Genomic DNA, 24,753 nt, shown 5'->3' with positions numbered 1-24,753 from the left:
CAACAGGATAAAACATTGTTCGTGGATGATATCAATTTTCTCAGTGGCCAGATATGGACACTTTTCCTACTTCTTTTTAAAAACGCTTTATAGATAACAGCAAGGTTCACACATTGTATTTTGCTAATATACATAATATATACAGAAGTATATTTCTTCATATTGTGTTTGAAATCCTTTCAGCCAAAAGATGTTAAAATGCAAACTAACTACATTTTTTACCAAAAGGAAGCTATGTGCTGTGTTTGGATTCAATGCTGGTGAATGATAGCAATGAAATAATTGACATTACCATAATTTATGATAATTGTACTGGATGAACTATAATCAAACAGAACCTCTAAATCATAAATTATGGTACCCTGGGTAAATTGACACAACTTGGGGCAGTCAAATATCTTCTTGCTTTGAACAAGCCTTTTACTGTATTCTGATTAAATAGCCTTCTAGCCAAATTTGTCTGCATTCAGCCAAGACGCTGGATTGAAGGAAGGCCACATAGAGTAGAGTAGTGTAGAGTAGAGTAGAGTAGAGTAGAGTAGAACAGAACAGAACAGAACAGAACAGAACAGAATAGAATTTTTTATTGGCCACGTGTGATTGGACACATAAGGAATTTGTCTTGGTGCATAAGTTCTCAGTGTACATAAAAGAAAAGATACGTTCATCAAGAATCATAAGGTACAACACTTAACGATAGTCATAGGGTACAAATAAGGAATCAGGAAACAATATCAATATAAATTGTAAGGATACAAGCAACAAAATTACAGTCATACAGTCATAAGTGGAAGGAGATGGGTGATGGGAGCGATGAGAAAATTAATAGTAGTGCAGATTTAGTAAATAGTTTGACAGTGTTGAGGGAATTATTTGTTTAGCAGAGTGATGGCATTCGGGGAAAAACTGTCCTTGTGTCTAGTTGTTCTGGTGTGCAGTGCTCTATAGTGTCGTTTTGAGGGTAGGAGTTGGAACAGTTTGTGTCCAGGATGTGAGGGGTCTGTAAATGTTTTCACAGCCCTCTTTTTGACTCGTGCAGTATACAGGTCCTCAATGGAAGGCAGGTTGGTAGCCATTGTTTCTGCAGTTCTAATGAAAATAAAGAAGCCTTAATGAACTAATTCCAGCAACCAATAAGGTTCAGGATCAAGCAGTCTCTGTACAATCAATATGGATGCTTCTCCCTCTTGTTTGTTGTGCGTGGGCTGCCCCACCCCGTTGAGTTTCTACCTCCCTCGTTTCTGCAACTCGGGATTTACTATCATTTTGCTTTCACTGACTGCGAGAACTCTCACGTGAGTCATAGCCCAGGGGTACAATCCCTGTTCGGCAGCCAGGCGGTGAACTGATCTAATCCTAGTATTTTCCAAGTGGGTTGAACAAACTCCTCCCTTAAAACCTGGAGAGCTGTGGCCAGCCAGTTGGCCTGATTCAGCGTAATCGAGCTTTCTCAGTTGACTAGTACAATGGCTATCGGGGAAGGGTTGCAACAGGGATGAGGTGGTAATATCAGGCGCAAAGAATCAGGACCATGCATTAAGCTCCAGTCGAACTGATTTATTGCTCATATGCACAAGAATTTTGTCAACATTCAGCACTAAATTGGCGCTAGATAAGAATGAACGGAATTCAAGGAGTTAGACCACTTGTGAGAAGGTCGTGATTCCAGGCCGAGTCCTCACTTGAACCTGCCTCCAGCCTCTGCCTCTCCTTCTCCTCCAGGCACTCAAGAGTAAGACAATATCAGAAGCGAGTTACTGAATGATTGCAACCAGTGTGATTTGCACGATGAAGTATAGCTTGAGATGAAAGTTGCAGAATAATCTTGTTTTTAACTTGCTCTAGAAAATCTGGTAAATCGAACAGATCATAATATTTTGTGCTGGGAAATGATGACATGGCCGTTTGGTCCATTGGCTAAGCTGCTGCACTGGGAGTGGGGGAACCAAGTCCTGTTCCTTCCATTTGGATATCCTTGATCAGTTCTCTTAGCCCTAGGAAGGACTTCTAAAATGGCTGCCAAGAGAACCATATGGATATTTCCACACAGTCCGACGGTGTCACCGATTTAATGGCATCCTCTGATATATATTTTTTCAAATCATACTAAATATTTGATTTTCTATGTTGTACAATGCAAACATGTAATAAGTAGCCGCTTCCAAATAATCTGGGACACAGATGGAGCTTCATTGTTCTGTTGTATCTTGATGAAAGTATCTTTTCTTTTATGTACACTGAGAGCATATGCACCAAGACAAATTCCTTGTGTCCAATCACACTTGGCCAATAAAATTCTATTCTATTCTATCGTTGCAATTACACATTTGCTTTCCAGCTATTCAGACTAATTTTAATCATATCTCAGGAAAAGGATTTTGGAGAGGTTGAAATCAGAATGGGAATAAAGGAACTTAGGAAAACCACATAATTCTCTCCCCCCTCCCCCGCTTAATTTAGATTTGGGACAAATTTAGACACACATGAGCTCTCCAAAACAACCCTTTGGAAACCAATTAGGAAACTGAAATGTATTGCTAAAATGTTATTGCTTTCTTTAGTAGACACTGTACTAAGTAATATGATCTTTAAAGTTATTACCTATTGTAAAGATGTTGAAAGACATCAGTGATTGCAAAATTCTCTTTTTCACACATGTAACTAGCATGTGTACATAATATACATGATTACGCAGATACATTTCAGCTCTTACTTGGTGAAAAGGTGGAAAAGACTAAATGTGTACTTAATAGATGTTCCTGCGGCCTTTTTGATTTTGGAGATACTGTCCAAGAGACAAGTTGTAAATGGAAATCTTCCCTCAATGTGATTAACCACAAATGCACTATAAAATGGGAAGAAAAAGCTACATTAAATAAATCCGACATCAGGCTTTGATACTCTGGATTAGGAGACACAATTAACATGACCTTTGAAATAAGGATAGTTTACTTTGTGGTGGCTTTGATCATCCCTGGAATTTTGGCAGTGGTGTGCAGCAGTTATTGGCTTAGATCGGTTGAGATTCTCAAAATGTTTACAGATTTGCTTTTATTTTGTGTATGCAGAGATGTACGTGCAAAAGAAGGAAAGTAGGAGAGTTGAGGGGGTGAAAAAATACCTTTAATTATCTTAACTTTGAACCTTAAGCTTGGACCAAGAAGATACGTTTTGTTGAGTCAATAGTTTATTTATTATTATTTATTTGATTTTTATACCGCCCTTCTCCCGAAGGACTCAGGGCGGTGTACAGGCAAAATAAAACAAACAATACAAAATACAATTAAAATGCAATTTAAAAAACTTATTTAAATTAGCCTGACAATTTAAAAATTTACCATACACTAAAAAACCCCATTTAAAATTAATAAAATTTGACATTTAAAATTCAATTTAAGCCAGCCCCGCGCGGATAAAAAGGTGTGTCTTCAGTTCGCGGTGAAAAGTCCGAAGGTCAGGTATTTGGCGTAAACCTGTGGGAAGCTCTTTCCAGAGTGTGGGAGCCCCCACAGAGAAGGCCCTTCCCCTGGGGGCCGCCAGCCGACATTGTTTGGCGGACGGCACCCTGAGAAGTCCCTCTCTGTGAGAGCGTACGGGTCGGTGGGAGGCATGTGGTAACAGCAGGCGGTCCCGTAGGTACCCAGGCCCTAAGCCATGGAGCGCTTTAAAGGTCGTAACCAACACCTTAAAAGTGCACTCGAAAGGCCACAGGTAGCCAGTGCAGTCTGCGCAGGAGCGGTGTTACATGGGAGCTACGCGTAGCTCCCTCTATCACCCGCGCAGCTGCATTCTGGACTAACTGAAGCCTCCGAGTGCACTTCAGGGGGAGCCCCATGTAGAGAGCATTACAATAATCCAAGCGAGAGGTAACGAGCGCATGAGTTTGAGCTACTGCATTTAATGTGGACCAGTCACAGGTGTGGGATCCTATTGAGATCCACCAAAATGCCTGGAGGACATCTTAATGTTTAAGAAGGCGGCCCTCTGTTGCACTCTTCCCAACCTCAAGGATTAGTTTGGAAAAAAAAATAGAGAAAGGTTACAGGCTTCAAAGCTAAGCATCAACAGTGGGGTCCTTGGTATTTTTCTGAGCTTGGTTGTTTCCTTGCAGATATTTCATTACCAAAGTAGCTCACATCATCAGTGTTAGAAGGGAGTGTACTAGATTATCCAATTAGGATCATCTTGCTAGCGCTGATGATGTGACCTAATTGGGCCATGAAACGTCTGCAAGAAAATCAAGCTCAGAGAGCACCAAGGATCCGCAGTTCAACCCCGATCTGCAAATATTCTATTTTATGGGTATTCCCAAAGATTTCTAAGAATGGTCTTCAATTGCAGACGGTCTCCTGAAGCATTCTGAGAAGGTTAAAAATGGCTGGAGTCCTGCCCTCGTTTTTTTTTGTAGGTATGCACACCTGTTCAGAGGTAAAAAGCGTAAAGATTACCTACATAGAATCAAGTAACCGCCCTCCTTTCTATCAAAGTTTGGGCTTCGGTCATTTTTGCTCTTCACCCAGAGTAGATACTGGTAATACAATGAATTATATAATGTAATATAAATTAATAAATGAACGAACACCTTCCCTTCCCCACCCTTCTAGGAAGGTTTAGAAAAATACATATTCTTCCATTTTTGTTATTTGCCCAGAGTATGCCCTACGGAAAAATTGTAATATAAATAAATGAACAAAACCTCCCTTCTATGAAGGTTTAGTACTTCTGTCATTTTTCTTCTCTTGGTCCAGTGTCATTCGGAATTGGGTGGAATATAAATTAAATAAATAGATGGATGAACCTCCTTTCTATGAAAAGTCCCATATTTCTCTCCTTCCTTTCTTTTTCCCCCTATTTCTAAAATAGCCCACACTTGCCAGGCTGTGTGTATTTATATCTGTATCTCATATTTATCTCCAAACTCGATTGCAGAAAATGTTATTTCAGTAACAGAAGTGGTCAATGCCTGGAATGCATTACCTGATGCTGTAGTTTCTTCCCAAAACCCCCAAAACTTTAACCTTAGACTGTCTATTGTTGACCTCACCCCATTCCTAAGAGGTCTGTAAGGGGTGTGTATAAGAGCACCTGCCTTCCTACCGTCCCTGTCCTAATGTTCCTTTTTTACTTACTCTTCTCATGTATCCAAATTATACTTTTACCTGTTATATATCATCGACAAATAAATAAAAAAATATCTCCCATCTACCTATATTTGTATGTATTTGTGTATGTATATAAATGTAACACATACACATTACCTTCATATACATATACAAACGTTGTATGTAGATGGGTGTCATAAACCAGGCATCCCCTCAGGTTCAAAAGAAAGATAAACCGTCCCAAACCCCTCATGACCACCTACGCCCACCCGTCCCCTCAATCTACTGGGAAAGCTCGGGGCTTCCCTGCAAAGCAGGCCTCCCCAGCACCCCGAAAGGGCCCTTCGGGGTCGGCGTCCCTCCGGGGGCTCCGCCGCGCTCCCTCTTCGGGGCCCAGTCGGCGGAGGAGGATCCGTCGCCATCCCGGGCTGTGAGGCAATCCAGAAGCGGGGAGGACCCCCTTTCCCCCCCGCGTGGGCGACCGTCTTTCTCCGCCGAGGCCGCCACCGCCCCGGCCTTCTCCTTCTCCCACCCACGCCTTTATTACGCGCGGCCCGGGAGGCGGCGGTGGCGGCGGCCTCTTCGACAGGGCCCCGCCTCGCTCGCCTCTCGCTCCGCGCTGCTGCTTGGCCGGGAGGGGCGGCGAAGCAGCAGCAGCCGCCGCCGCAGCCGCTTCTCTCTCTCTCTCTCTCTCTCGCCCGCTCTTCCTCCCGCCTGGTCGGCCGGCTTCCCCGCCGTCCTTGCCAGGAGGCGGCCGGCCGGTCTCGCGCGCGCGGGGCTGTGTGTGTGTGTGTCTTCCTCCTTCGGGCTCCTCCGCTTCCCGCAGGGCGCCGCGCTCCCGAGAAGGCCGGCGGGGCTGGGCCTGCCCGGCCCGGCGGCGGCGGCGGCAGCAGCAACAGCGGCGGGCAGGAGGAGGGCGAGGAGGAGGAGCCGCCGCTGCCGCCGCCGCCCCGTTGCTCTTGGGCCGGCTCGCCGTTTGATGGATCCCCGGATCGCCTGGTTCCAGCCAGAGCAGCTCGGCCCCTCGAACCGCCTGTGGATGCAGATTTGGGAGACCACGCAAGGGGTCCGCAACCTCTACTTCCAGCAGCAGCAGCAGCAGCAGCAGAGCCAGCCGGCCGTCGCCGTCGCCGCCGCCCCGGCCTCGTCTTCCTCCTCTTCCTCTTCTTCGTCGTCGTCCTCCTCGTGCAGCAGCAGCAGCAGCAGCTCCCCGTCGACCCCCGTGGCCGCCGCCGCCGCCGCCTCGTCCCCCCCGCCGCCGCCCGGCATGTCCCGCGTCCCGCGTGGCGGCGACCCGCAGCCCGACTTCCTGCCGCTGGAGAGCGCCGGCCTGCCCCACCATCACCACCACCATCATCACCACCATCACCAGCAGCAGCAGCAGCCGCTTCCCCCGCGGCGGCAGGCCTCTCCGCAGCCTCCCGCCTGGGCGGCCCGGCCCGGCGTCCAAGCGACCCCCGCTGCCCCGCTGGGCGCGGCGGCCTCCTCCTCCTCTTCCTTCTCCTCGTCGTCGTCGTCTTCCTCCGCTACCGCGTCGTCTTCTACGGGGCCTTCTCCGGCCGCCGCGGCCTCGGCACCCCGTGCGGCTTCGCCCGCTGCTCCGGCGGGCTCGGCTGCTGCTGCTGCCGCCGCTGCTGGCGCGGCGGGGGCGGCGGCCGCCAGCAACAAGAGGAAACGGGACAACAAGGCCAGCACTTTCGGCTTTAACTGCACGCTGCTGCTGGCCCCCGCCGGGGAAAGCGGCGGCGGGCCGGCTTTGGGGAACGGGCCCTTGGGGAGCCCGCCGGGCGGGCCGGAGGAGCCGGCCTACACCGGCACCCCGTGGAAGAAGACGAATTACAGCCCCGGCGTGGTGGGGTGAGGAAGGGAGTCTGGCGAGGGGAACGTGGGGCGGTGGGGGGAGATGTCTTTGGGGAAGGGCATGTGGGGGTGGCAGGAGAGCGTGGGGAAGGAGCAGAGGGGTCTTTGGGGAAGGGCATGTCGGGGGAGTCAGGAGAAGGGGTCTTTGGAGGCAGGAGAGGATGGGGAAGGGAGCAGAGGGGCAGGAGAAGGGGTCTTTGGAGGGGCAGGAGGGGTCTTCGGAGGCAGGACTTGTGGGGAGGAATGGAGCAGAGGGGCAGGAGAAGGGGTCTTTGGAGGCAGGAGGGATGCAGGGAAGGGAACAGAGAGGGTCTTGTGGGGGCAGGACATGGGGGACAGGAGAGGGGTCTTTGTAGTCAGGCCTTGGAGGGGCGAAGGGAGGAGGGCTCTTAGGAATAGGACTTGGGGGGAGGAAGGAAGGACAGGGGGTCTTCCAGGTCAGGACTTAGGGTGGGAGGAGGGAGCAGAGGGCAGCTCTTTGGAGTCGGGGCTTGGGGGGGGTGCAGGAGAGGGGGGTCTGGAGGTGTGGGTGGGGGAAGGGAGCAGAGGGGCGTCTTTGGGGGGCAGGATTTGAGGTGGCGAGGAGAGGAGGGGGTCGTTTGCAAACCTTTATAACCTCCCCTCCCCAAAGGAAACATTTGCAAAATGAGATCTATGGGGAAAGGTCGCATTTTAGTCTGCAGTGGGGTGTAGTAAATGGGGAGGAGATGGGGTGGCTAGTCAAGGTTATTATTGCACCTGGTCCAGAAAGTTGAGTGATCAACGGGTCTTTGGTGAATGGCAGCACGAAGGGGGCTTTTGAAATAGGGAAGGCAGGCTGGGATTGTTTGGGATCTGCAGGTGTTCAGGGCCAGGGGCTGCAGGGGTAACCCCTTGGCCTTCCGTGAGGGGAGGTTTTTCTGGCATTTGTGGTTTGAAGACTGGAAAAGGTTGAGTCCCAAGGATAGACTAGAACGGGGCCTTGGATGCTCATCCCCTAGAGTAGCCCAGATTGGACATTTTCGGGGTGGGGGTAGGGGTTGAGATGCCCCTTTTGCATGCATGGGGATCCGGTTCAAAACAGCAGTCGGTTTGGATGCTTTTGGCAAAGCAAAGGCTTGGCCAGAATTAGTTATGGATCAGGAAGGATCTGTGTTGAATTGGTGGTATAAAGTTACTGGTTGAGGGGAGGGGGTGTTTATTGGGAAGAGGCATCTAGAGACAATTCGGGGTGGCTCTTAAGTTGCTTTAGGAACCTCACCCCATAGGCTTTGATGTGAATTGAGTGGACGAATGAGTGGATGACACTATGGCGAAGCACGTAATAAGGGATAACCCTAAGAGTGCTTGGGTACTCCGGTTCTAGAAGCACGTGGCCTGAGAAGAAAGGCACACTTTACCTGTCACGATGGAATGCCACACCACCTCCCCCCACCCCCACCCCAATGTGGCTTGTGCAAAGATGTGCTTTGACCTTTACACAGTTTGCATTCCTTTAACAGTATTATGTAGGTATTTTCCCGGGCCACACTATGGTGAAAGGAGGAGGGGGGTTGTTAAGAAGTTTAAGTAGGCTCAGGCTTTTCATGAGAAGGGGAGAAACCAGGGTGTATATGTGCATTTTGAAATTAGACAGGAACTGATCCACTTATTCTACGGAAGGGCACAATCAGGTCGGTGTCTTCTGATCTTAAGCACCTCCCAGTGCGGTCGAAACATGTGTTTCAGTGCATGGAAGTGTGTGAGCGAGCAAAGAGGCATATTGCACACCACGTTATACCTAACAAAAGACACATGGCCTGTGCATTCAGTGGAGTTGGGATTCTTGTGCTGTAATGACCTTCTTGAGTTGGCCATTGCAAAGGTATGCATTTTTTTTGTCTTTCTCAACAAAAGTCGTTGTCACTCTTGGTGTTACATTATGCAGGATTCCAGGGCAAGGGTGTCTTTCTGAATACAAATGGACCTTTTGCAGGGTGTGGAAGGAAGTCTTCTGAACACAGCGGATGCACAACTCTTCTGTGGCAGGTTGCACTTGATTTAAGAAAGGTTAAGGCGGTCTTACAGCGTTTTAGATGCATATCGTCTTTGCCTTGTTGTATTCTCATTCCTTCAGCAAATTATGTGAAGGGTTTTTTTTTTTATTTTGGTCAGAAAGAAACTGTGTTGCTTGTGCATTGTCGGTTGGCATCAGTTTAACAGCATCAAAATGGGATTTTATATTCTTGTAGGGAGCGGTTTCATAATGATAAATGTCAAATCTGTCAACATTCTATTCTTTGGAGATTATTGGAGAGTTTCAAGGCAGCTTATACTTTTTTATTTGTATAATTCATGTATTTTGTTTTCAGTTTTTAAAAACTGCAGTGTTCATCCTGCGATTTCTTTCCCTTATTTTATGAACAACGCATTTACCCATCCAGTGCCCAACCAAAAGCCTATTTCACTGCATTGTGGATCAGGATACGATCCAGCTAATGGAACTTCATTGTCCTTAGATTATTTTTTTTTACTGGTCTGTATAAACTATTCGAGCGAAAGGATAGAATTCCACATACAGCAGAAAACCATAATGTTCCTGGAGTATTTTATTATTAGAAGCCGTTTTAATGGGCTTCAAAATACCATTTTCTTTTAGTATGTTCCACTTCTATTGTAATCCCATATATATCAGAAATTAGTTTGATCCGTTAAACTAACTTGATAATGTTTATTTAACGCAGAAGAGTAACTCAGCCATAATGCCTTCACATCTGTGTGAACCTGGCTACTGTGGTTCACCATCTAACAACGGTTAAATCTTTAGCTTAGCATGATTTGTGAATGCAACAGATGGCTGTGTTTGTGCATAGCCCGTAAGGTGAAATTTGTAACTCTTGCAACTTCAGAGAATGAAACGAGGGATGATAGAATTTAATTATATTGTCGTTAAGCTGCATCTGAATATGATGCTGTTCAGGGAACTAACAAAGCAGCTAAGTTTTATTTGTCGGCCACATGCTTGTGAATACAGCTGTAGCCAAAACTTTTAAAGATGTCATATCATACCATGATTTTTGGCTGAAAGTGGGTCCATTCACATAATTTCCCTTCCTGGCAAGGCTAGTGTTGACATTTGTGTTATACAATGAACAGTTAAATTATGAGCTGAAAGCTTGCTGGGAGAATCTTTTAATTGAGCCGAATCAATAGAGATTGGAAATAAAGTAAACTTTGCTGAATAACGGGTTCAAGTATATTGTTAAAAAAAATGTGAAACGATTTTGGGGCATAAAAAAGTAATAACTGTATGGTTAGATTTACCCACTGGATTAAGTAATTAATGAGGTTGTTTCGTTTGCTGGTTTCCTTCAATTAGTAGTAGTGTACTACGGAGTGTCCAACCTTGGCAACTTTTAAAACTTGTGGACTTCAACTCCCAGAATTCCCCAGCCAGCTTTACACTAAGTTTATACTTCTCATCTGATGCTTCTTGTATGGATCCGCTGACAGTATGTCTCCCAGACTTTTAGCATAGATTTTGTGCTCTTGTTTTCTGCGATCTGTGATCTTGTTTTAGCAGAGATGCCAGAAACTGGCTTTGGTAAATGATTTCCTACTTTAATCATCAGTAGTTGATAAAAAAGTTCTTGTCTCATTTTGAAACTGCAATTTGTCTAGTTAACTCCAGAAAGTGTATTTTTCCCATGGTTATAGTCAAGAGGCTTGGTTTATGTAACGCATTAAGCTATGGTTTGCTTTAGTTAATTGACTAGATCTAAATGAAGCCACATTATGGCTTATTTATTTATTTATTTGTCAACAAGTACAAGAAAACAAGTAACAGAGTAGACACAGACATGGACACATCAACAAATTTTGGCACAAAAAAAAAAGGATATAAATAGGCAAAACATAGCCATAAACACCTAGAATGATTACATATAATTTGGAACAGTAGGACCGAGACGGTAGGCACGCTGATGCGCTTATGCACCCCATCCACCTTAGGGACCTCTTAAGAAAGGTCCACGGTAGACAGTTTACGGTAAAAGGTATGGGGATTAGAGAGACTAACAACAGGATCAGGTAGCGTGTTCCAGACATTGACTACTCTATTACAGAAGTCATATTTCCTACAATTAAGATTAGAGCGAATTACATTGAGTTGAAATCTATTGATGGCCATTGTATTATTATTATGGTTGAAGTTAAAGTACTCATTTACAGGTAGGACATTTTGGTAAATAATCTTATGAACTAAGCATAGGTTGAAACGTAGACGACGTAGTTTGAAGCTTTCTAGACCTAAGATTTCAAGCCCGGTGGGATAGGGAATTTTATTTCGAGCAGAAGATTTGAGAACTCTCCTAGTAAAATATCTCTGGACCCTCTCTAACGTAATGATGTCTGAAATACAGATATTAGTTTGATGTGTGATAAGAAGTTAAAAAGGTAAAGGTTCCCCTCGCACATAAGTGCTAGTCGTTGCCGACTCTAGGGGGCGGTGCTCATCTCTGTTTCAAAGCCGAAGAGCCAGCGCTGTCCGAAGGCGTCTCCGTGGTCATGTGGCCGGCATGACTCAACGCCAAAGGTGCATGGAACGCTGTTACCTTCCCACCAAAGGTGGTCCCTATTTTTTCTACTTGCATTTTTACGTGCTTTCGAAACTGCTAGGTTGGCAGAAGCTGGGACAAGTCACGGGAGCTCACCCCGTTACACGGCAGCACTAAGGATTTGAACCGCTGAGCTGCTGACCTTTCGATCGACAAGCTCAACATCCTAGCCCCTAAGCCACCGTGTCCTTGCAAAGCTGGCTGGGGAATTCTGGAAGTTGAAGTCCGCCAGGCTTAAAGCTGCCAAGGTTGGAGACCCCTGATATAGCATATTCATGCAGTGAAACTAGTAAGTCAGTTGTAGACACAATGATAACCCTCTTTTTTTCCCCCACCCAGAATTACAAAGGCTTTTCAGCAATCTTGTTCTTGGTTCTTCCATTTGATTCTTGCATAATTGTCTAATCTCAGTTTTATGTTCCAAGGTGGTACAGATTAAATGTTGCAACGGGTTGGGAGAGCAGTGTTAATTGATTTAGCACGTGCACAAACTTGTAAAAATCCTACAGGGGGGCGATGTGTTCTGTACAGTTCAGCGAAGAAATTAATAAAGCTATCACATCGCCATAGCTCATTCTTGCATTATGAAGAAAATCTCCAATCCATATTAGAAATAATCTTCTTTTTTTTAAAGGAACCTTTTCCAGGTTATTTATGCACGTGCAAATTTTGTCACCATTATGGTTGTCTTTATAGACGTGCAGTAAACCCAGTATTAAAGTGTGTGTATATATACCCCCGTTGCAAGCCAGGGGACCATTCCTTGCCTTTGAACTTGTACTTTGGTTGTTGACACCAAAAGCAGCAGGAGAAATAAACATCTCGGAAATGGAAATGGCAGTTGAAGTAAGGGAAAGGACCAAAGTCTGGAATTGCAGGGGTTTTGAGCTCATCTGACTTAAAAAGCAATAAGTCTAGTTACAGACCTAGTTGTGTTAAATAACACGCTTGTATCACCCCGTCCACAGTTTTCTTCTGAAAGAAGACAATCCTTGGCCAAAGGTTCTAGCTAGCTTGGATCACAACATGAAAGGTTGCATTTGACTGAATGGAAGGATATTTTATTTTCTGTAGCTCAGTTTTTATTGGCTTTGCCTTGAGGATGGACTGGGATCAGCGGAGGGTTTCCAATGTTCTTACCACTAGTTCGGTGTGCGCTCCTTCCGTGCATGCGCTTGGCATTTCACACATGCGCCCGGCCTTCCACGCATGTGCTTTGCCCAATCGCGTGCCTTCCATGCATGCGCCCGGCCTCAAAAATGTGCCTAAATAGGATAGCATAGAGCCAGGGCAGGTGGGTGGGTCCACCGCGATTTCCACTACCGATTTGCCCGAACCGGTATAAACCAGGTGAATACCACCTCTGGCTAGTATCCCGTTCTGGAAAACAAGACCTGCGTAGCACAGTTGGTTTCATTTGTAGGTGTGAAGGCTTCATGTCTTCTACAGAGCCAGCCTTTGGCAGTTAGTCAGGCCATGCCTTAGTACGGGGTAGTCTTCGACGTACGACCACCACTGAGTTCAAAATTTCCGTGGCTTAAGCGAGACGTTTGTTAAGTGAGTACTGCCCCATTTTACATCCATCCTTGCCGCAGGCGTTAAGCGAAACACTCCAGGTGTTACATTAGTAGCTCCGTTACGAAGGGAATCTGTCTTGCCCTTTGACTTTGCTTGTCAGAAGGTCGCAAAAGAGGATCAGATGATCTTGGGGCGCTGCAACCGTCATAAATATGAGTCAGTTGCTTTTGATGACGTGACCACAGGGAAAGCTGCAACAGTCGTAAGCGTGAAAAATGGTCATTGCTCACATTTTCAGTCCCATTGTAACTTCGGTCACTAAACGAACGGTTGTACGTCGGGGACTGCCTGTAGTAGTTTTACACCTTTTCCTTACTCTTTAACATTCTTTATTAGGTGGCGATTCCTCAAATAAAAGGTCACAATCCAGTGCCAACGTTGTATTTTTTTAAGTAGGAAGCATGCGGAAAAGAAAAGGTGGCCACTCCCACATGGATATCTCAACAGATGGTGTGAATTATTCTTTCACATCATGTTTCAAGAGAATATTGCAATGCCAAGGAAGTCAAATTATGTACTATTAATGTTCCATTAGTGCGTTTCAGAGAACACTTAATTTATGATTGATTTAATACCCGTGCCAGTCCCCATTTAACAATGTCGTTTCGCTGATAAGGGAATACTTATCATAACTTCGGCCCTTGTGGGCATACAGGGAAGTGCAGAATGAATAATATTTGAATCTTGTTCTGGATAGTATTTGGGGAGCTTGTTTTTTTAAAAAAAATTGCTTTTCATGACATTTCCATTGAACAACTTTATCTCTCTTGTACCTTCTTAGATTCTTCCCTTCTTGCTATAAATTGGAAGGGATATTTCACTTTGTTCCCATATGCAGTTCTTTTATTATCTGACTAATCCTGTATTCAGTTCTCTGCCTACTGTATGTTCTGTCTTCAGCATAGTTGAGAGGTTTGGGGATTAAAACTTCCAAAAGCATTGTGAAACTTTTAGGTATTATGTTTCCCCTCCTTGTGTTACTGGTTTGTTACTCTTGATTTTTAAAAATTCGATGGACATAATTTGGTGGAGAGAAATGTGACTTTTTGGCAACCTATATTTCCCACAGTGAAAGAAGCTAGGGTTGGATCTTTTAGGGACGCAGTGGCTAAGATGCTGAGCTTGTCGATCAAAAGGTCGGCAGTTCAGCGGTTCGAATTCCTAGTGCCGCATAATGGGGTGAGCTCCCATTCCTTGACCCATCTTCTACCAACCTATCAGTTCGAAAGCATGTAAAAAATGCAAGTAGAAAAATAGGGACCACCTTTGGTGGGAAGGAAACAGCATTCCGTGTGCCTTTGGCATTTAGTCATGCCAGCCACATGACCACAGAGACGTCTTTGGACAGTGCTGGCTCTTCGGCTTTGAAATGGGTATGAGCACTGCCCTCTAGAGTCAGGAACTATATATAATTATATAGAGAGTTACAAAAGATACATACATACATACATACATACTTACATATATACATACACACATACATATATATAAATCTTTTGTTAGTATTGGCCCAGACAGTAATGGAATTCCTGAATAACAATTCTATTATTATATTTGGTCTCTGTGATAACTGATAACAGATAAACTACAGAATTAAACCTCTCTTACCTGGATCCTTTCATAGTCTCAATTTTGAACAAAGCCGACAATAAAATAAAATGCTTCCTTAATATAAATCAAATCAAAATAAAATACATAAAAAAATTAAATCAAATAAAAATTTCCAATCGTGCCCGTGGGGAGATAGGTAGGTGATGGATTGTCTTTGTATTGTATTAAGTCCTCAAATTCTAGTCCTCGGGATCTAAAAGTAGGATGCTAAGGTGAGGTGGCCACAATTTTTTTAAAATTTATTTTGGGAATCTTCTGTCCTACCCCTAAAGAAGAGAGCAGACATTAAATCTGGATTTATTTAAATCCATGGATGATTTGCAGTAAATTGGTAAGGATATCTCACCCCAACTGCTTAAAAATAGCAGCAGCAAAATGAGATACACATAAACCTTCTACTTCTCCTTTCCTAAATCACCTCACTGAGATAGGTGTAAATTATGTGTTTCTTTTTAATTTTTTAAAAAGAACCATGGGCTGGGCGTATGGATTTTTTTTTAATTTATTTTTTGCATTGGGTTCTGGTTGATGGATCTGCTACTCGTAGCCGAAATTTAAAAAACAGCCCAGACGATACCTGTTTTTATTGTCATGCCTAATGGTTACTGATTGTTGTGGAGCAGGGTTTGAGCTGATGTCAACACATCTGTGGGAAAGATTCGGTCTCAGCCATCCCAGACTGAAGTTCATACACCCTTCCCTGTTTGATTGCATGGACTCCTGGTCGCTGCTCAGCTTTTGACCTTGTTGTGTAAGATTACATAACTGTACAGGTGTTTTCTTATGCTCTTGTTATGAACATTACAGTAATTATCTTTGGGAATGTAATTGTGGCAGGTTTTAATGATCCTGAAAATAATTCCCTTCTGTTTTTCCTCCTGCCTCTAAACTTTTATAAGGAATGGAAATAAGTTTGTGGCACTTCCAGTAGTCCTGCATTTAAAAGAAAGGAAAGGAGGCAGCACATCAGAATTTTCGCCCATCCGAGCACACAACTCCGCGTAGCAAAGTGCGAGTGAATTCCGTGGTCATTTATTGCCTTGATGTTTCCAGCAACTCTAGGTCATTTTTCATGACATTTTTTTCAGATTAAACCTTTGCCTTATTTCTCTCTCTTCTCAAAGAAACTTTGCTTGGTAAAAAAAAATGTGAAACTACCCACTTGGCTTACCAAGCAATTCTTTTTTTTCCCCCAATCCCAAGCTTTTTTTATTTTATATTATTTGTACATATCGATGCGTGAATGGTATGATACCCGAGTTTCCTACATTTCAATAAAAATAAACATCATTACACACAATTATTACATTTCATTTTCATTGTTTCATATTATTTGCACATATTCTTTCAGTTCTAAACTTTCTTCTTACTCTTCCATATATCTTAATATTTTGGTGTATGTATCTATATGTATATATATATGTGTGTGTGTGTGTGTATATATACACACACACACACACATATACTATAATTCCTCTCCTATTTCTATCTCTGTTTTAGCCCTCCCCGTCACAATAATATTGAAAGATGTGAAAATAGCATTTCTTTTCTGTTCCCTATTACCACACATATTTTTCTTACAATACATTCTTTCATTTTCTAATCACCCATTATTTAATTCTAGCATGTTTTTAATACTTATTTGATAATACTATCATTCAAATTCTAATTTACCAGTTAAAAACTTAATTCTTCTTCATACCTCTGTTCATATTTCCCATCCTTGAAATTCTGCTATTAATACACGTTTACATTAAAATATATTCTTCCATTATCTAATCACCTGTTAACTTAATTCTAGCATTTCACTATTAGCCATATTTTTATACATATTTAACTTCCACACTACATACAAAGTAATTATCCAACTTACATAGTTCTAATATTAATGTACATATTTTCATAAAATCTCTTTTGCTTTATTTTCCCTTTCTTTCACCTTTATCCATAATCTCTTGCCCGTATCCCAATTTTTAGTCTTCAGTTCTTTGAGCTGTGTTGTTTTCTAATCCTTGTATCCCCAGGGATGGAAAACGCTTTTCCCAAAATTAACTTGATAGGTTCTTTGAAGGAAAAAAGAGCTATATTTATCTGAAAGTCTACAGTAGTATTAAGGGGCTTATTTGAGTATTTGACTATCAAAGTTATAACCAGATCATTGAAAAAATTACTTGCTCTCAAATTCCAAATACTCTTCACATGGATTGCTTGAACCATTGATTACATAATCTTGGCCTTTGGTAATGCAATACAATAATGAAGTTAAAGAGCCAGATTAGGCTAACATGCAGAATTGAATTTCATAATTTTTCATAAACTTTTCAATGTTTATGTTGGAATTTGTACATTCTATTGGTCCTAAAATAAAACGTACCGATATGTCATACTTAATTGTAGATAACTGAAGTGGATACCTATATTTTTGTGCATTGATATTAGGGTCCGAGATTCTTGAGAATTCAACGTTATTTTATATCATTATTTGGGTTGCAAATCTTGCTGTATAAATGTGAGTGAACTCATTAACACCAATGGGACATTTTTAGCACCTACACAAGGAGTATCTTGATTTTTCTCCCAAACTTTGCAAATGTAGCACTAGTAATAATTGTTAATACACGGTACATTACTCTGTTGCTACTGTTGCACACAGCATTAGTGATGATACAATTATTTGGGTAGGATTGTGTGTTTTTCCTGTGATCCGTTATCGCCCAGAACAGATTCTTGCAGGTAGAGTGACTGATTAAAATTAGAACCATTACTCCAATGCAGACTATATGGGGGATAAATTTCTATTTGTGCTTAAGTTTGTTTGTTTTTTAGTAAATACTCAGCTTGAAGTGAATTGAGTGCAGGAATGTTCTGTTAACCATTAGTTTCAGTTGGAGGGGTGGGGGCATCCTTTTTCCCCTAGCCAGCTAAAGAATATGGCAGAGAATATCGTAACCGCTAAAAACGTAAAAAAAGTTTATTACTTGGAATTACCGTATTTTTCGGAGTATAAGACGCACCTTAGTTTTTGGGGAGGAAAATAAGAAAAAAGCTGATTGGCAGGTGGATCGGCCTTCCGGAGTACCCCCAATCAGCTGTTCCCAGAGGTGAATTTTAGCAACAGGTTCCTTGGTTGTGAACTCTGTGCCTTGTTTTTTTTTGCTTTTTTTTCTTCCTCTGAAATTCCGTTTCAGAAAAAAACATTTTTTCTGCCTCTGAAAGCCTCCGAAACAGAATTTCAGAAAAAAAGCCTCTGAAGCTCTGTTTGGGAGCTTCTTTTCTGAAGCTCCTTTTGGGAGTCAGTCTTGCTTTATTTCCTAGTTTTTTCATCCTTCAGGTTGACTTTAGCCCAATGGTCTCCAACCTTGGCAACTTTAAGCCTGGAGGACTTCAACTCCTAGAATTTCCCTTCAATTCTGGGAATTGAAGTCCTCCGGGCTTACTTAATGCTGCCAAGGTTGGAGACCCCTGCTTTAGATCAGCAGTCACCAACTGGTGGTCCATGGACCACTGATAGTCTGCGAGAAAATTTTGGTGGTCCGCAGAAAAATTATTTGCATTTTTTATATTGCACTAAATCAGAGGTCCTCAAACTATGCTCCTGGGCCGGATACGTACAATGAACGTTTGTGTTGCTGCAAAGTCTCCCCCTTCAGGATCTTTTTCTGAGGGTCAGAGGGGGGCAGACATTCCGACTCAGGGTCTGCTTCAGCCTCCTGGTGCGGGGCATTGGGCAAAGGCTGGAGGGAAGTGCCACTGATGGCGAAGAGCCGGAGAGCCTCATTCCAGTGGGGACTGCATTATGGCCTGAAACTGGTTGATCATCTCAGCCCGCTGATCCTCCAGGCGCCGGTACCTGGCCTTGCACTCCTGCAGACCATCCCTCTGCTTGGAAAGCCTATGCTCCTAGTCCTCAGTAGGTGCTTCTGCTGAGCCTCCTTCTCGGCCAGATCCAATTTGAACTGGTGGCTGTTTAGCTCCAACAACTGCTTCTGGTTGGGACCCTAAGGAGCCCAGGTGGACAGGTGAGGAGTGGCTGGGAAGGGAGGGGCGAGTAAAGGTCGGCAAGGTGCCCCTTGATGCGAGTGAAGCCCACCCCTGATCTTAAAAGGGATTGGGATTGAGAGTCACGGGTTTAAGGCCCGCTGTACATCATGATAGAGACCCAGCAATACCAATTCCTCCTCTTCCCCCCACCCCCAAACCAACCCTTGTAATCAAGTCGCTGCCGGAGGTATCTCAAAAAACATCATAAATGTAACCAAGGGCAGGTTGGCCTCTTTGTACAGTATGTCGCCTGCATTTATCAGAGCGGTTAATATTAACTATTAATGTCAACATGGTGTGCTGTTGATATTCCGGAGCTTTCGAGAGAGAGAGAGAGAGAGAGCAGTGTTTTGCTGATATTCAGGATGTCATCCTTCGGTGAAAGTGTGTGAGTTGCCCGTTTGGGACTTTAAGGGGTTTGGGTCTTCCCGTCTGCAGCCTGGAATGGTCCGGTCCGAAATGGAGGTTCGGACTCCATTTTAACTGCCCTGTGTCATTTGATAACCCAGTGGTCCCCAACCATTCTGGCTTTACGGACTGGCGGAGATGGGGGGGGGAGAGGAAACGGTTCTATGTGAGCAGCAGGCGTCTGCGTTCGCCGCTCCCAAAAGTACCCACCGCTCGCTTATGTGACCTGGTTCCGAGCGGGCTGCGGCCCAGTGTCCAGCTGTGGCGCGGGGGTCGGGGACCCCTGTGCTAAACTGTCACAGTCGACAAAGTGAGGGGTCCTTGGTACTCTCCGAGCTTGGTGGTTTCCTTGAAGACGTTTCCTTACCCGTTTGGATAGCATCATCGGTGCTACATCATCATCATCATCTAACACCGATGATGTTGCCGAGTTGGGTAATGAAACGCCTGCGATGAATCGTTTCAACCCTCAGCTACAAATGTTCTCGTTTTATCAGCAACGAGAAAGCCTTTTGCACGTTGCCTGGGTTTGAAGTGCATTCCGCGTCCTTCCTCTTAAACGTTTTTCACTGTCGATCGCTTGTATCTAAATCTGTCAGCTTTCGAGGTAAATCAGGTCAGGAAACAGGCCCGGCAAGAAATACTAGATCTCTTGTTTTATTGATCCAGCGGATAGTCCTTGACTTAGAACCATTTGCTTAGCAACTATTCGAAGTTAACTAAAGTGACGAGACCAGTCCTCACACTTAACGAATATTGTAGCATCCCCTGGATCATGTGAACAAAATTCAACCACTTGGCAAATCGGCGTGTAATTTTTTTATGCTTGTACATCCCGGGGTCACACGACCGCAGTTTGTGAGCTTCGCAGCTGACTTCTGAAAGCAAAGTTAAGAAGGGGGAGGGGAGCCAGATTTGCGTAATGACCACACGATTCACTTAAAAACTAAAGTGATTCCTTAACGGGGGCAAAAAGGAAGTAAAATCAGACATAACAAGTTCAAAAGCCGCCTTGATTAGCCATGGAAATTGTGATTGGAAATTGAGGATTATCTATAGTACCAATTAAGGGATGCAGTGGCTAGGATGCTGAGCTTGTCGATCGAAAGGCCGGCAGTTCAGCGGTTCGAATCCCCAGTGCCGCGTAACGGGGTGAGCTCCCGTTACTTGTCCCAGCTTCTGCCAACCTAGCAGTTCGAAAGCACGTAAAAAAATGCAAGTAGAAAAAATAGGGATCACCTTTGGTGGGAAGGTAACAGCGTTCCGTGCGCCTTTGGCGATGAGTCATGCCGGCCACATGACCACGGAGACGTCTTCGGACAGCGCTGGCTCTTCGGCTTTGGAACGGAGATGAGCGCCACCCCCTAGAGTCGGGAACGACTAGGACGTATGTGTATGTGCGAGGGAAACCTTTACCTTTATAGTACCAATTCTGAGAGCCTCTGACATCGTTTCCCCTTCCCTTCCCTCTTAGACCAAAGAGCATCAAGATGGGGCCATCTTGAGTTTCTTCCTCACCCTTTTCCTTCTTTTCTTGGGCAACTTATTTTCTTTGAGGCCATCTCTCTCCAATACCTCCAGGCTGCCTTCCAGATTCTTCTCACCTCAAATTCTTCTTCTCTTCCGTTTCTGTGCCGCAGAACAGATGGCCAAAGAGAACCTGGGGGTGGTAGAAGTATTAAACAGTGTCTCTTCAGGCCTGTTGTTTCTCTCTTAACTAATGTGTCACGAGGCTAAGGCTGGCTTAGGGATTTCCTTCCGGGCCCTCAGATGTATTTTTTATAGGATGGGACTTAAAAAGTCCTACATGCAGCGGTCTGATTTCCCATCGAGCTTGATTAAAATGCTTTCTGAGTAAGCCATAGATAAAACTCTTTCAAGTCTTCCTCCCCACTTTCCTCCTCCTCCTCACCTTCTTTTTTTTCTTTGCATTTATATCCCACCCTTCTCCAAAGACTCAGGGCGACTATGTCAAGCAATAGTCTTCATCCATTTGTATATTATATACAAAGTCAACTTATTGCCCCCAACAATCTGGGTCCTCATTTTACCTACCTTATAAAGGATGGAAGGCTGAGTCAACCTTGGGCCTGGTGGGACTTGAACCTGCAGTAATTGCAAGCAGCTGCTGTTAATAACAGACTGTCTTACCAGCCTGAGCCACAGAAGCCCTTTTAAAGACCCCGTACTCCCTTGTGGGGTGGGCAACTGAATGGAGCTGAGTCAGTGGTGAAATCTGAACCGGTTTACTACCGGTTCTCTGGCTGCGCATGTGCAATGCGCACCATGCACCAAATGCAAGGTGTGCGCGCACGTACAATGCACACCAAAAGGAGGTATGGGGTAAGTAGAATAGTGTGCGGCGGGGGGGTGATCAACTGTGGCACGCAATCTTTTTTTTTTACTTTTAAAAGCATTTTTTTACAACCTATTCGGCCAAATAGTTGTAAAAAATGTTTTTAAAAGTTTAAAAAAGGCTCTGACAATTGCGCGGCTCAGCTGGGATCATCAGTGCCTCTCTTTTTACCTTTTAAAAGCATTTTTTAAAAGAAGTGGCAAGCAGGGAAGCGGGCGACTGAGCATTGGGTGGGCATGGGCGGGGAGGGATTTTTGCTACCGGTTCTCTGAACCACCCGCTGCCATTGCTGCCGGATCGGCCGATCCGGTCTGAACAGGGAGCATTTCACCCCTCAGCTGAGTGTTTACTGGCCAGATCCCCTTCCTGTCGCCAATGAGGAGCTTTGTTTGGCAGCTATATTCTCATTGTGCCCAGAGAGAGAAATATCTGCCTCTACCTAGGATCGAACTCACAGCCTCTTGATTGTGAGGCGAGAGCTCCACTTTTAGGCCACTGCACCACCCTCTCTCCTTTCCTCCTGATTATATAATTTTGCTAACTCAGCACTCTTTTTTTCCCCCCCAGCCTTCACGAAGAAATCAATGACTTCTACAAGTACATGTCTCCTCGACCTGAAGAAGAAACAATGCGGATGGAGGTGGTGAACAGGATACAAAATGTCATAAAGGAACTCTGGCCCAACGCGGATGTAAGTTTAGCAAACTCTTTTAACTCCCTTGCTGAAAGACGCTGGTGTTTCTTTTTCCAATGGTTGTAGACCAGAGGTCTCCAACCTTGGCCCCTTTAAGACTTGTGGACTTCAACTCCCAGAGACCCTCAGCCAGCAAAGCTGGCTGAGGAACTCTGGGAGTTGAAGTCCACAAGTCTTAGAGGGACCAAGGTTGGAGACCCCTGTTGTAGACTTTAGACAGAAACTCCGCCATTCTGCAGTTTAAAAAAAAATAAAATAGGGAAATCTGGTATTAAAATGGTTCAGTCTTTATTGTACGTTTGCATAGCTTTGGTCAGGTCTGGTTGACGTTTCAGCCATTTTGCATTTTCATCTTGTTCACCCTGGCCAAAAAGGATCAGGAGGAGCAAATGTTATCGATAAAGAGACTTCCAGGTTTCCTTGTCCAATTAATCTGCAAGATTGATGCCTTAAACCCATGATGGTGAACCTACGGCACGCATGCCAGAGGTGGCACGAAGAGCCCTCTCTGAAGGCACGTGGGCCTTTGCGGGCGCCAGAGCATTGGAAAACGGCCAAAAAACAGGCCATTTTCGGGACTTTTTTGGGCCATTTTCAGACTGTTTTTGGCGCACCGGCCAGCTGGTCTTCGGGTTTCCGGCACTCCAGCACGCGCACATGAATGCAAGTTCTGGTTTGGGCACTCGGTGCCGAAAAGGTTTGCCATCACTGCCTTAAACTTTGGCCACTTTGAGACTTGTGGGCTTCAGCTCCCAGAATTCCCCAGCCAGCCATGTCAGGCAATACGGTCACCAGAACGTTTTTTGAGATGAGTTGGCACCTTGTGCTAAACCAAGGGTCTCCAAACCTGATAACTTTTAAGACTTCAACTCCCAGAATTCCCCAGCCAGCAGTGTCAAATAATACGATCAGCAAAAAGTTTTGAGATGCGTTTGTACTTTGTGCTAAACCAGGAATGTCCCAACTGTGGCCACTTTGAGACTTGTGGACTTCAACTCCCAGAATTCCCCAGCCAGCCATGTCAGACAATATGATCAGCAAAACGTTTTTTGAGATGAGTTGGCACCTTGTGCTAAACCAGGGGGTGTCCCAACCGTGGCCACTTTAAGACTTGTGGACTTTAACTCCCAGAATTCCCCAGGCAGCCATTCTGGGAGTTAAAGTCCACAAGTCTTAAAGTGGCCAAGGGTTGGACACCCCTGCCCTAAAACTGTTGCCTGTTCTAGATCAGCCAGTCTCTTTGGCTGATTTCGGATTTCATTTCCGGCTTGTAAATATCAGCAGCATCCCTGACTAGTCCTTTCCCTCAACAATTCAGCGCGTGGGAAGGGAGTCCAGAAAGAAGGAAAGGGAAAGGGGAACTGGAAGTCTCCCCACATAACCTCAAAGCAAACACGTCGCTGACATGTTTTTTTGGCTCCGATGAGCTTTGGAGTCAGATCAGTGACCGAAATAATTTGCCAAAGGCCAACGTGTAAACCGTGTAAGCAAAGTTCAGAGATCACAAAGCTCTCCTCCGCGTTCAGTCGGAACTCTGAATAGCTTGGACGCTTCGTTGGGGGGGGAACCCCAACGAAGGGGCTAGGGAACCAAATCTCCAAACGGCGGGAAAGACACCGCTGTGGACGTGCTTAGTTTTTTCTTTTCGCGTCCGGCTGCCTTTGTGGCATGACTGTAAAACTGGAAGCAAATAAAAAATAATAAAATAAATACATAAATAAATTACGGTCATCTGTTTACATCTGCAAAATGTCCACCTGGTATTCGCCAACTCCCCGATCTCCGGACTTTCCGACGCGAGCTGAAAACATGGTTGTTTCATCACGCAGGACTGGCCTGATAGTTTTAATTGGGAATTTTTAACGGGTTTTAAGGAGTAGCCTAAATTTAAATATTTCATTTTAAATTATTTTAATGTTTGTATACTGTTTTTTATATGGCTGTAAACCGCCCTGAGTCCTTCGGGAGAATGGCGGTCTAGAAATTTAAATAATAATAATAATAATAATAATAATAATAATAATAATAATAATAATAATAATAATAATAATAATAATAATAATAATTGGGTTTGTTCGTAGTACATCTGAAAAATTAGAGTCCTTTTTTTAAAAAAAACAACCACGGATCCTGTAAGAATGTATGTGAGTTAAAAGAAGTCTTGGCATCCAGCATGCTTTTCTTAAAGTATTTATAGAAGCCAGCAATTGTGTCATTTCTCTGTTACTCCGGGGGGGGGGGAGTAATGTGCTTCGACACAAACATTCCTAGCAAGTGAGAACCGTTCTTGGCATCAGCCGGGCTTCACCCATTAAGGGGACGGTGAGAGGCTTTCATTATCCTAGAACCGGGATAACGCAGCTCCCGAAGGAAGGAAGCGACTTCGATTGCTTTTGGGAAAGAAAGCCAGCCCTTGTTGAAAAGTATGACCAGCGTAGAGTTCCCATCAGTGTGAAACTTCCTTGAAGAGACTTGTGATTATTGAACCGGGGTGGCGCAGTGAATAGAACACAGTCCCAAAGTTGCTTT

The 24,753-nt window shown here is 44.4% G+C and overlaps 1 protein-coding gene across 2 annotated transcripts in view; it reads left to right on the top strand.

The window, feature by feature from the left end:
- The first annotated feature begins 299 nt into the window (after positions 1-299).
- The window catches only part of TENT4B (terminal nucleotidyltransferase 4B), a 41,668-nt gene continuing 17,214 nt past the window's right edge, over positions 300-24,753 (top strand). Inside the window, exons 1-3 of one of the 2 annotated variants that reach the window (XM_058154843.1) lie at positions 300-6,959; positions 22,098-22,283; positions 22,414-23,361. In XM_058154843.1, coding sequence (XP_058010826.1) covers positions 5,290-6,959; positions 22,098-22,283; positions 22,414-22,468 — 1,911 coding nt within the window. In that variant the 5' untranslated portion in view covers positions 300-5,289 and the 3' untranslated portion in view covers positions 22,469-23,361. Of the gene's footprint in view, positions 6,960-22,097; positions 22,284-22,413; positions 23,362-24,753 lie in introns of those variants that run through there. The other variant, XM_058154842.1, reaches the window with a different exon arrangement.

This window comes from Ahaetulla prasina, chromosome 12, assembly GCF_028640845.1.
Source record: "Ahaetulla prasina isolate Xishuangbanna chromosome 12, ASM2864084v1, whole genome shotgun sequence".
In the NCBI taxonomy this organism is placed as follows: domain Eukaryota; kingdom Metazoa; phylum Chordata; class Lepidosauria; order Squamata; family Colubridae; genus Ahaetulla; species Ahaetulla prasina.
Note: the sequence above shows the minus strand (reverse complement) of the source record. Positions and strands in the feature narration are given on the sequence as shown.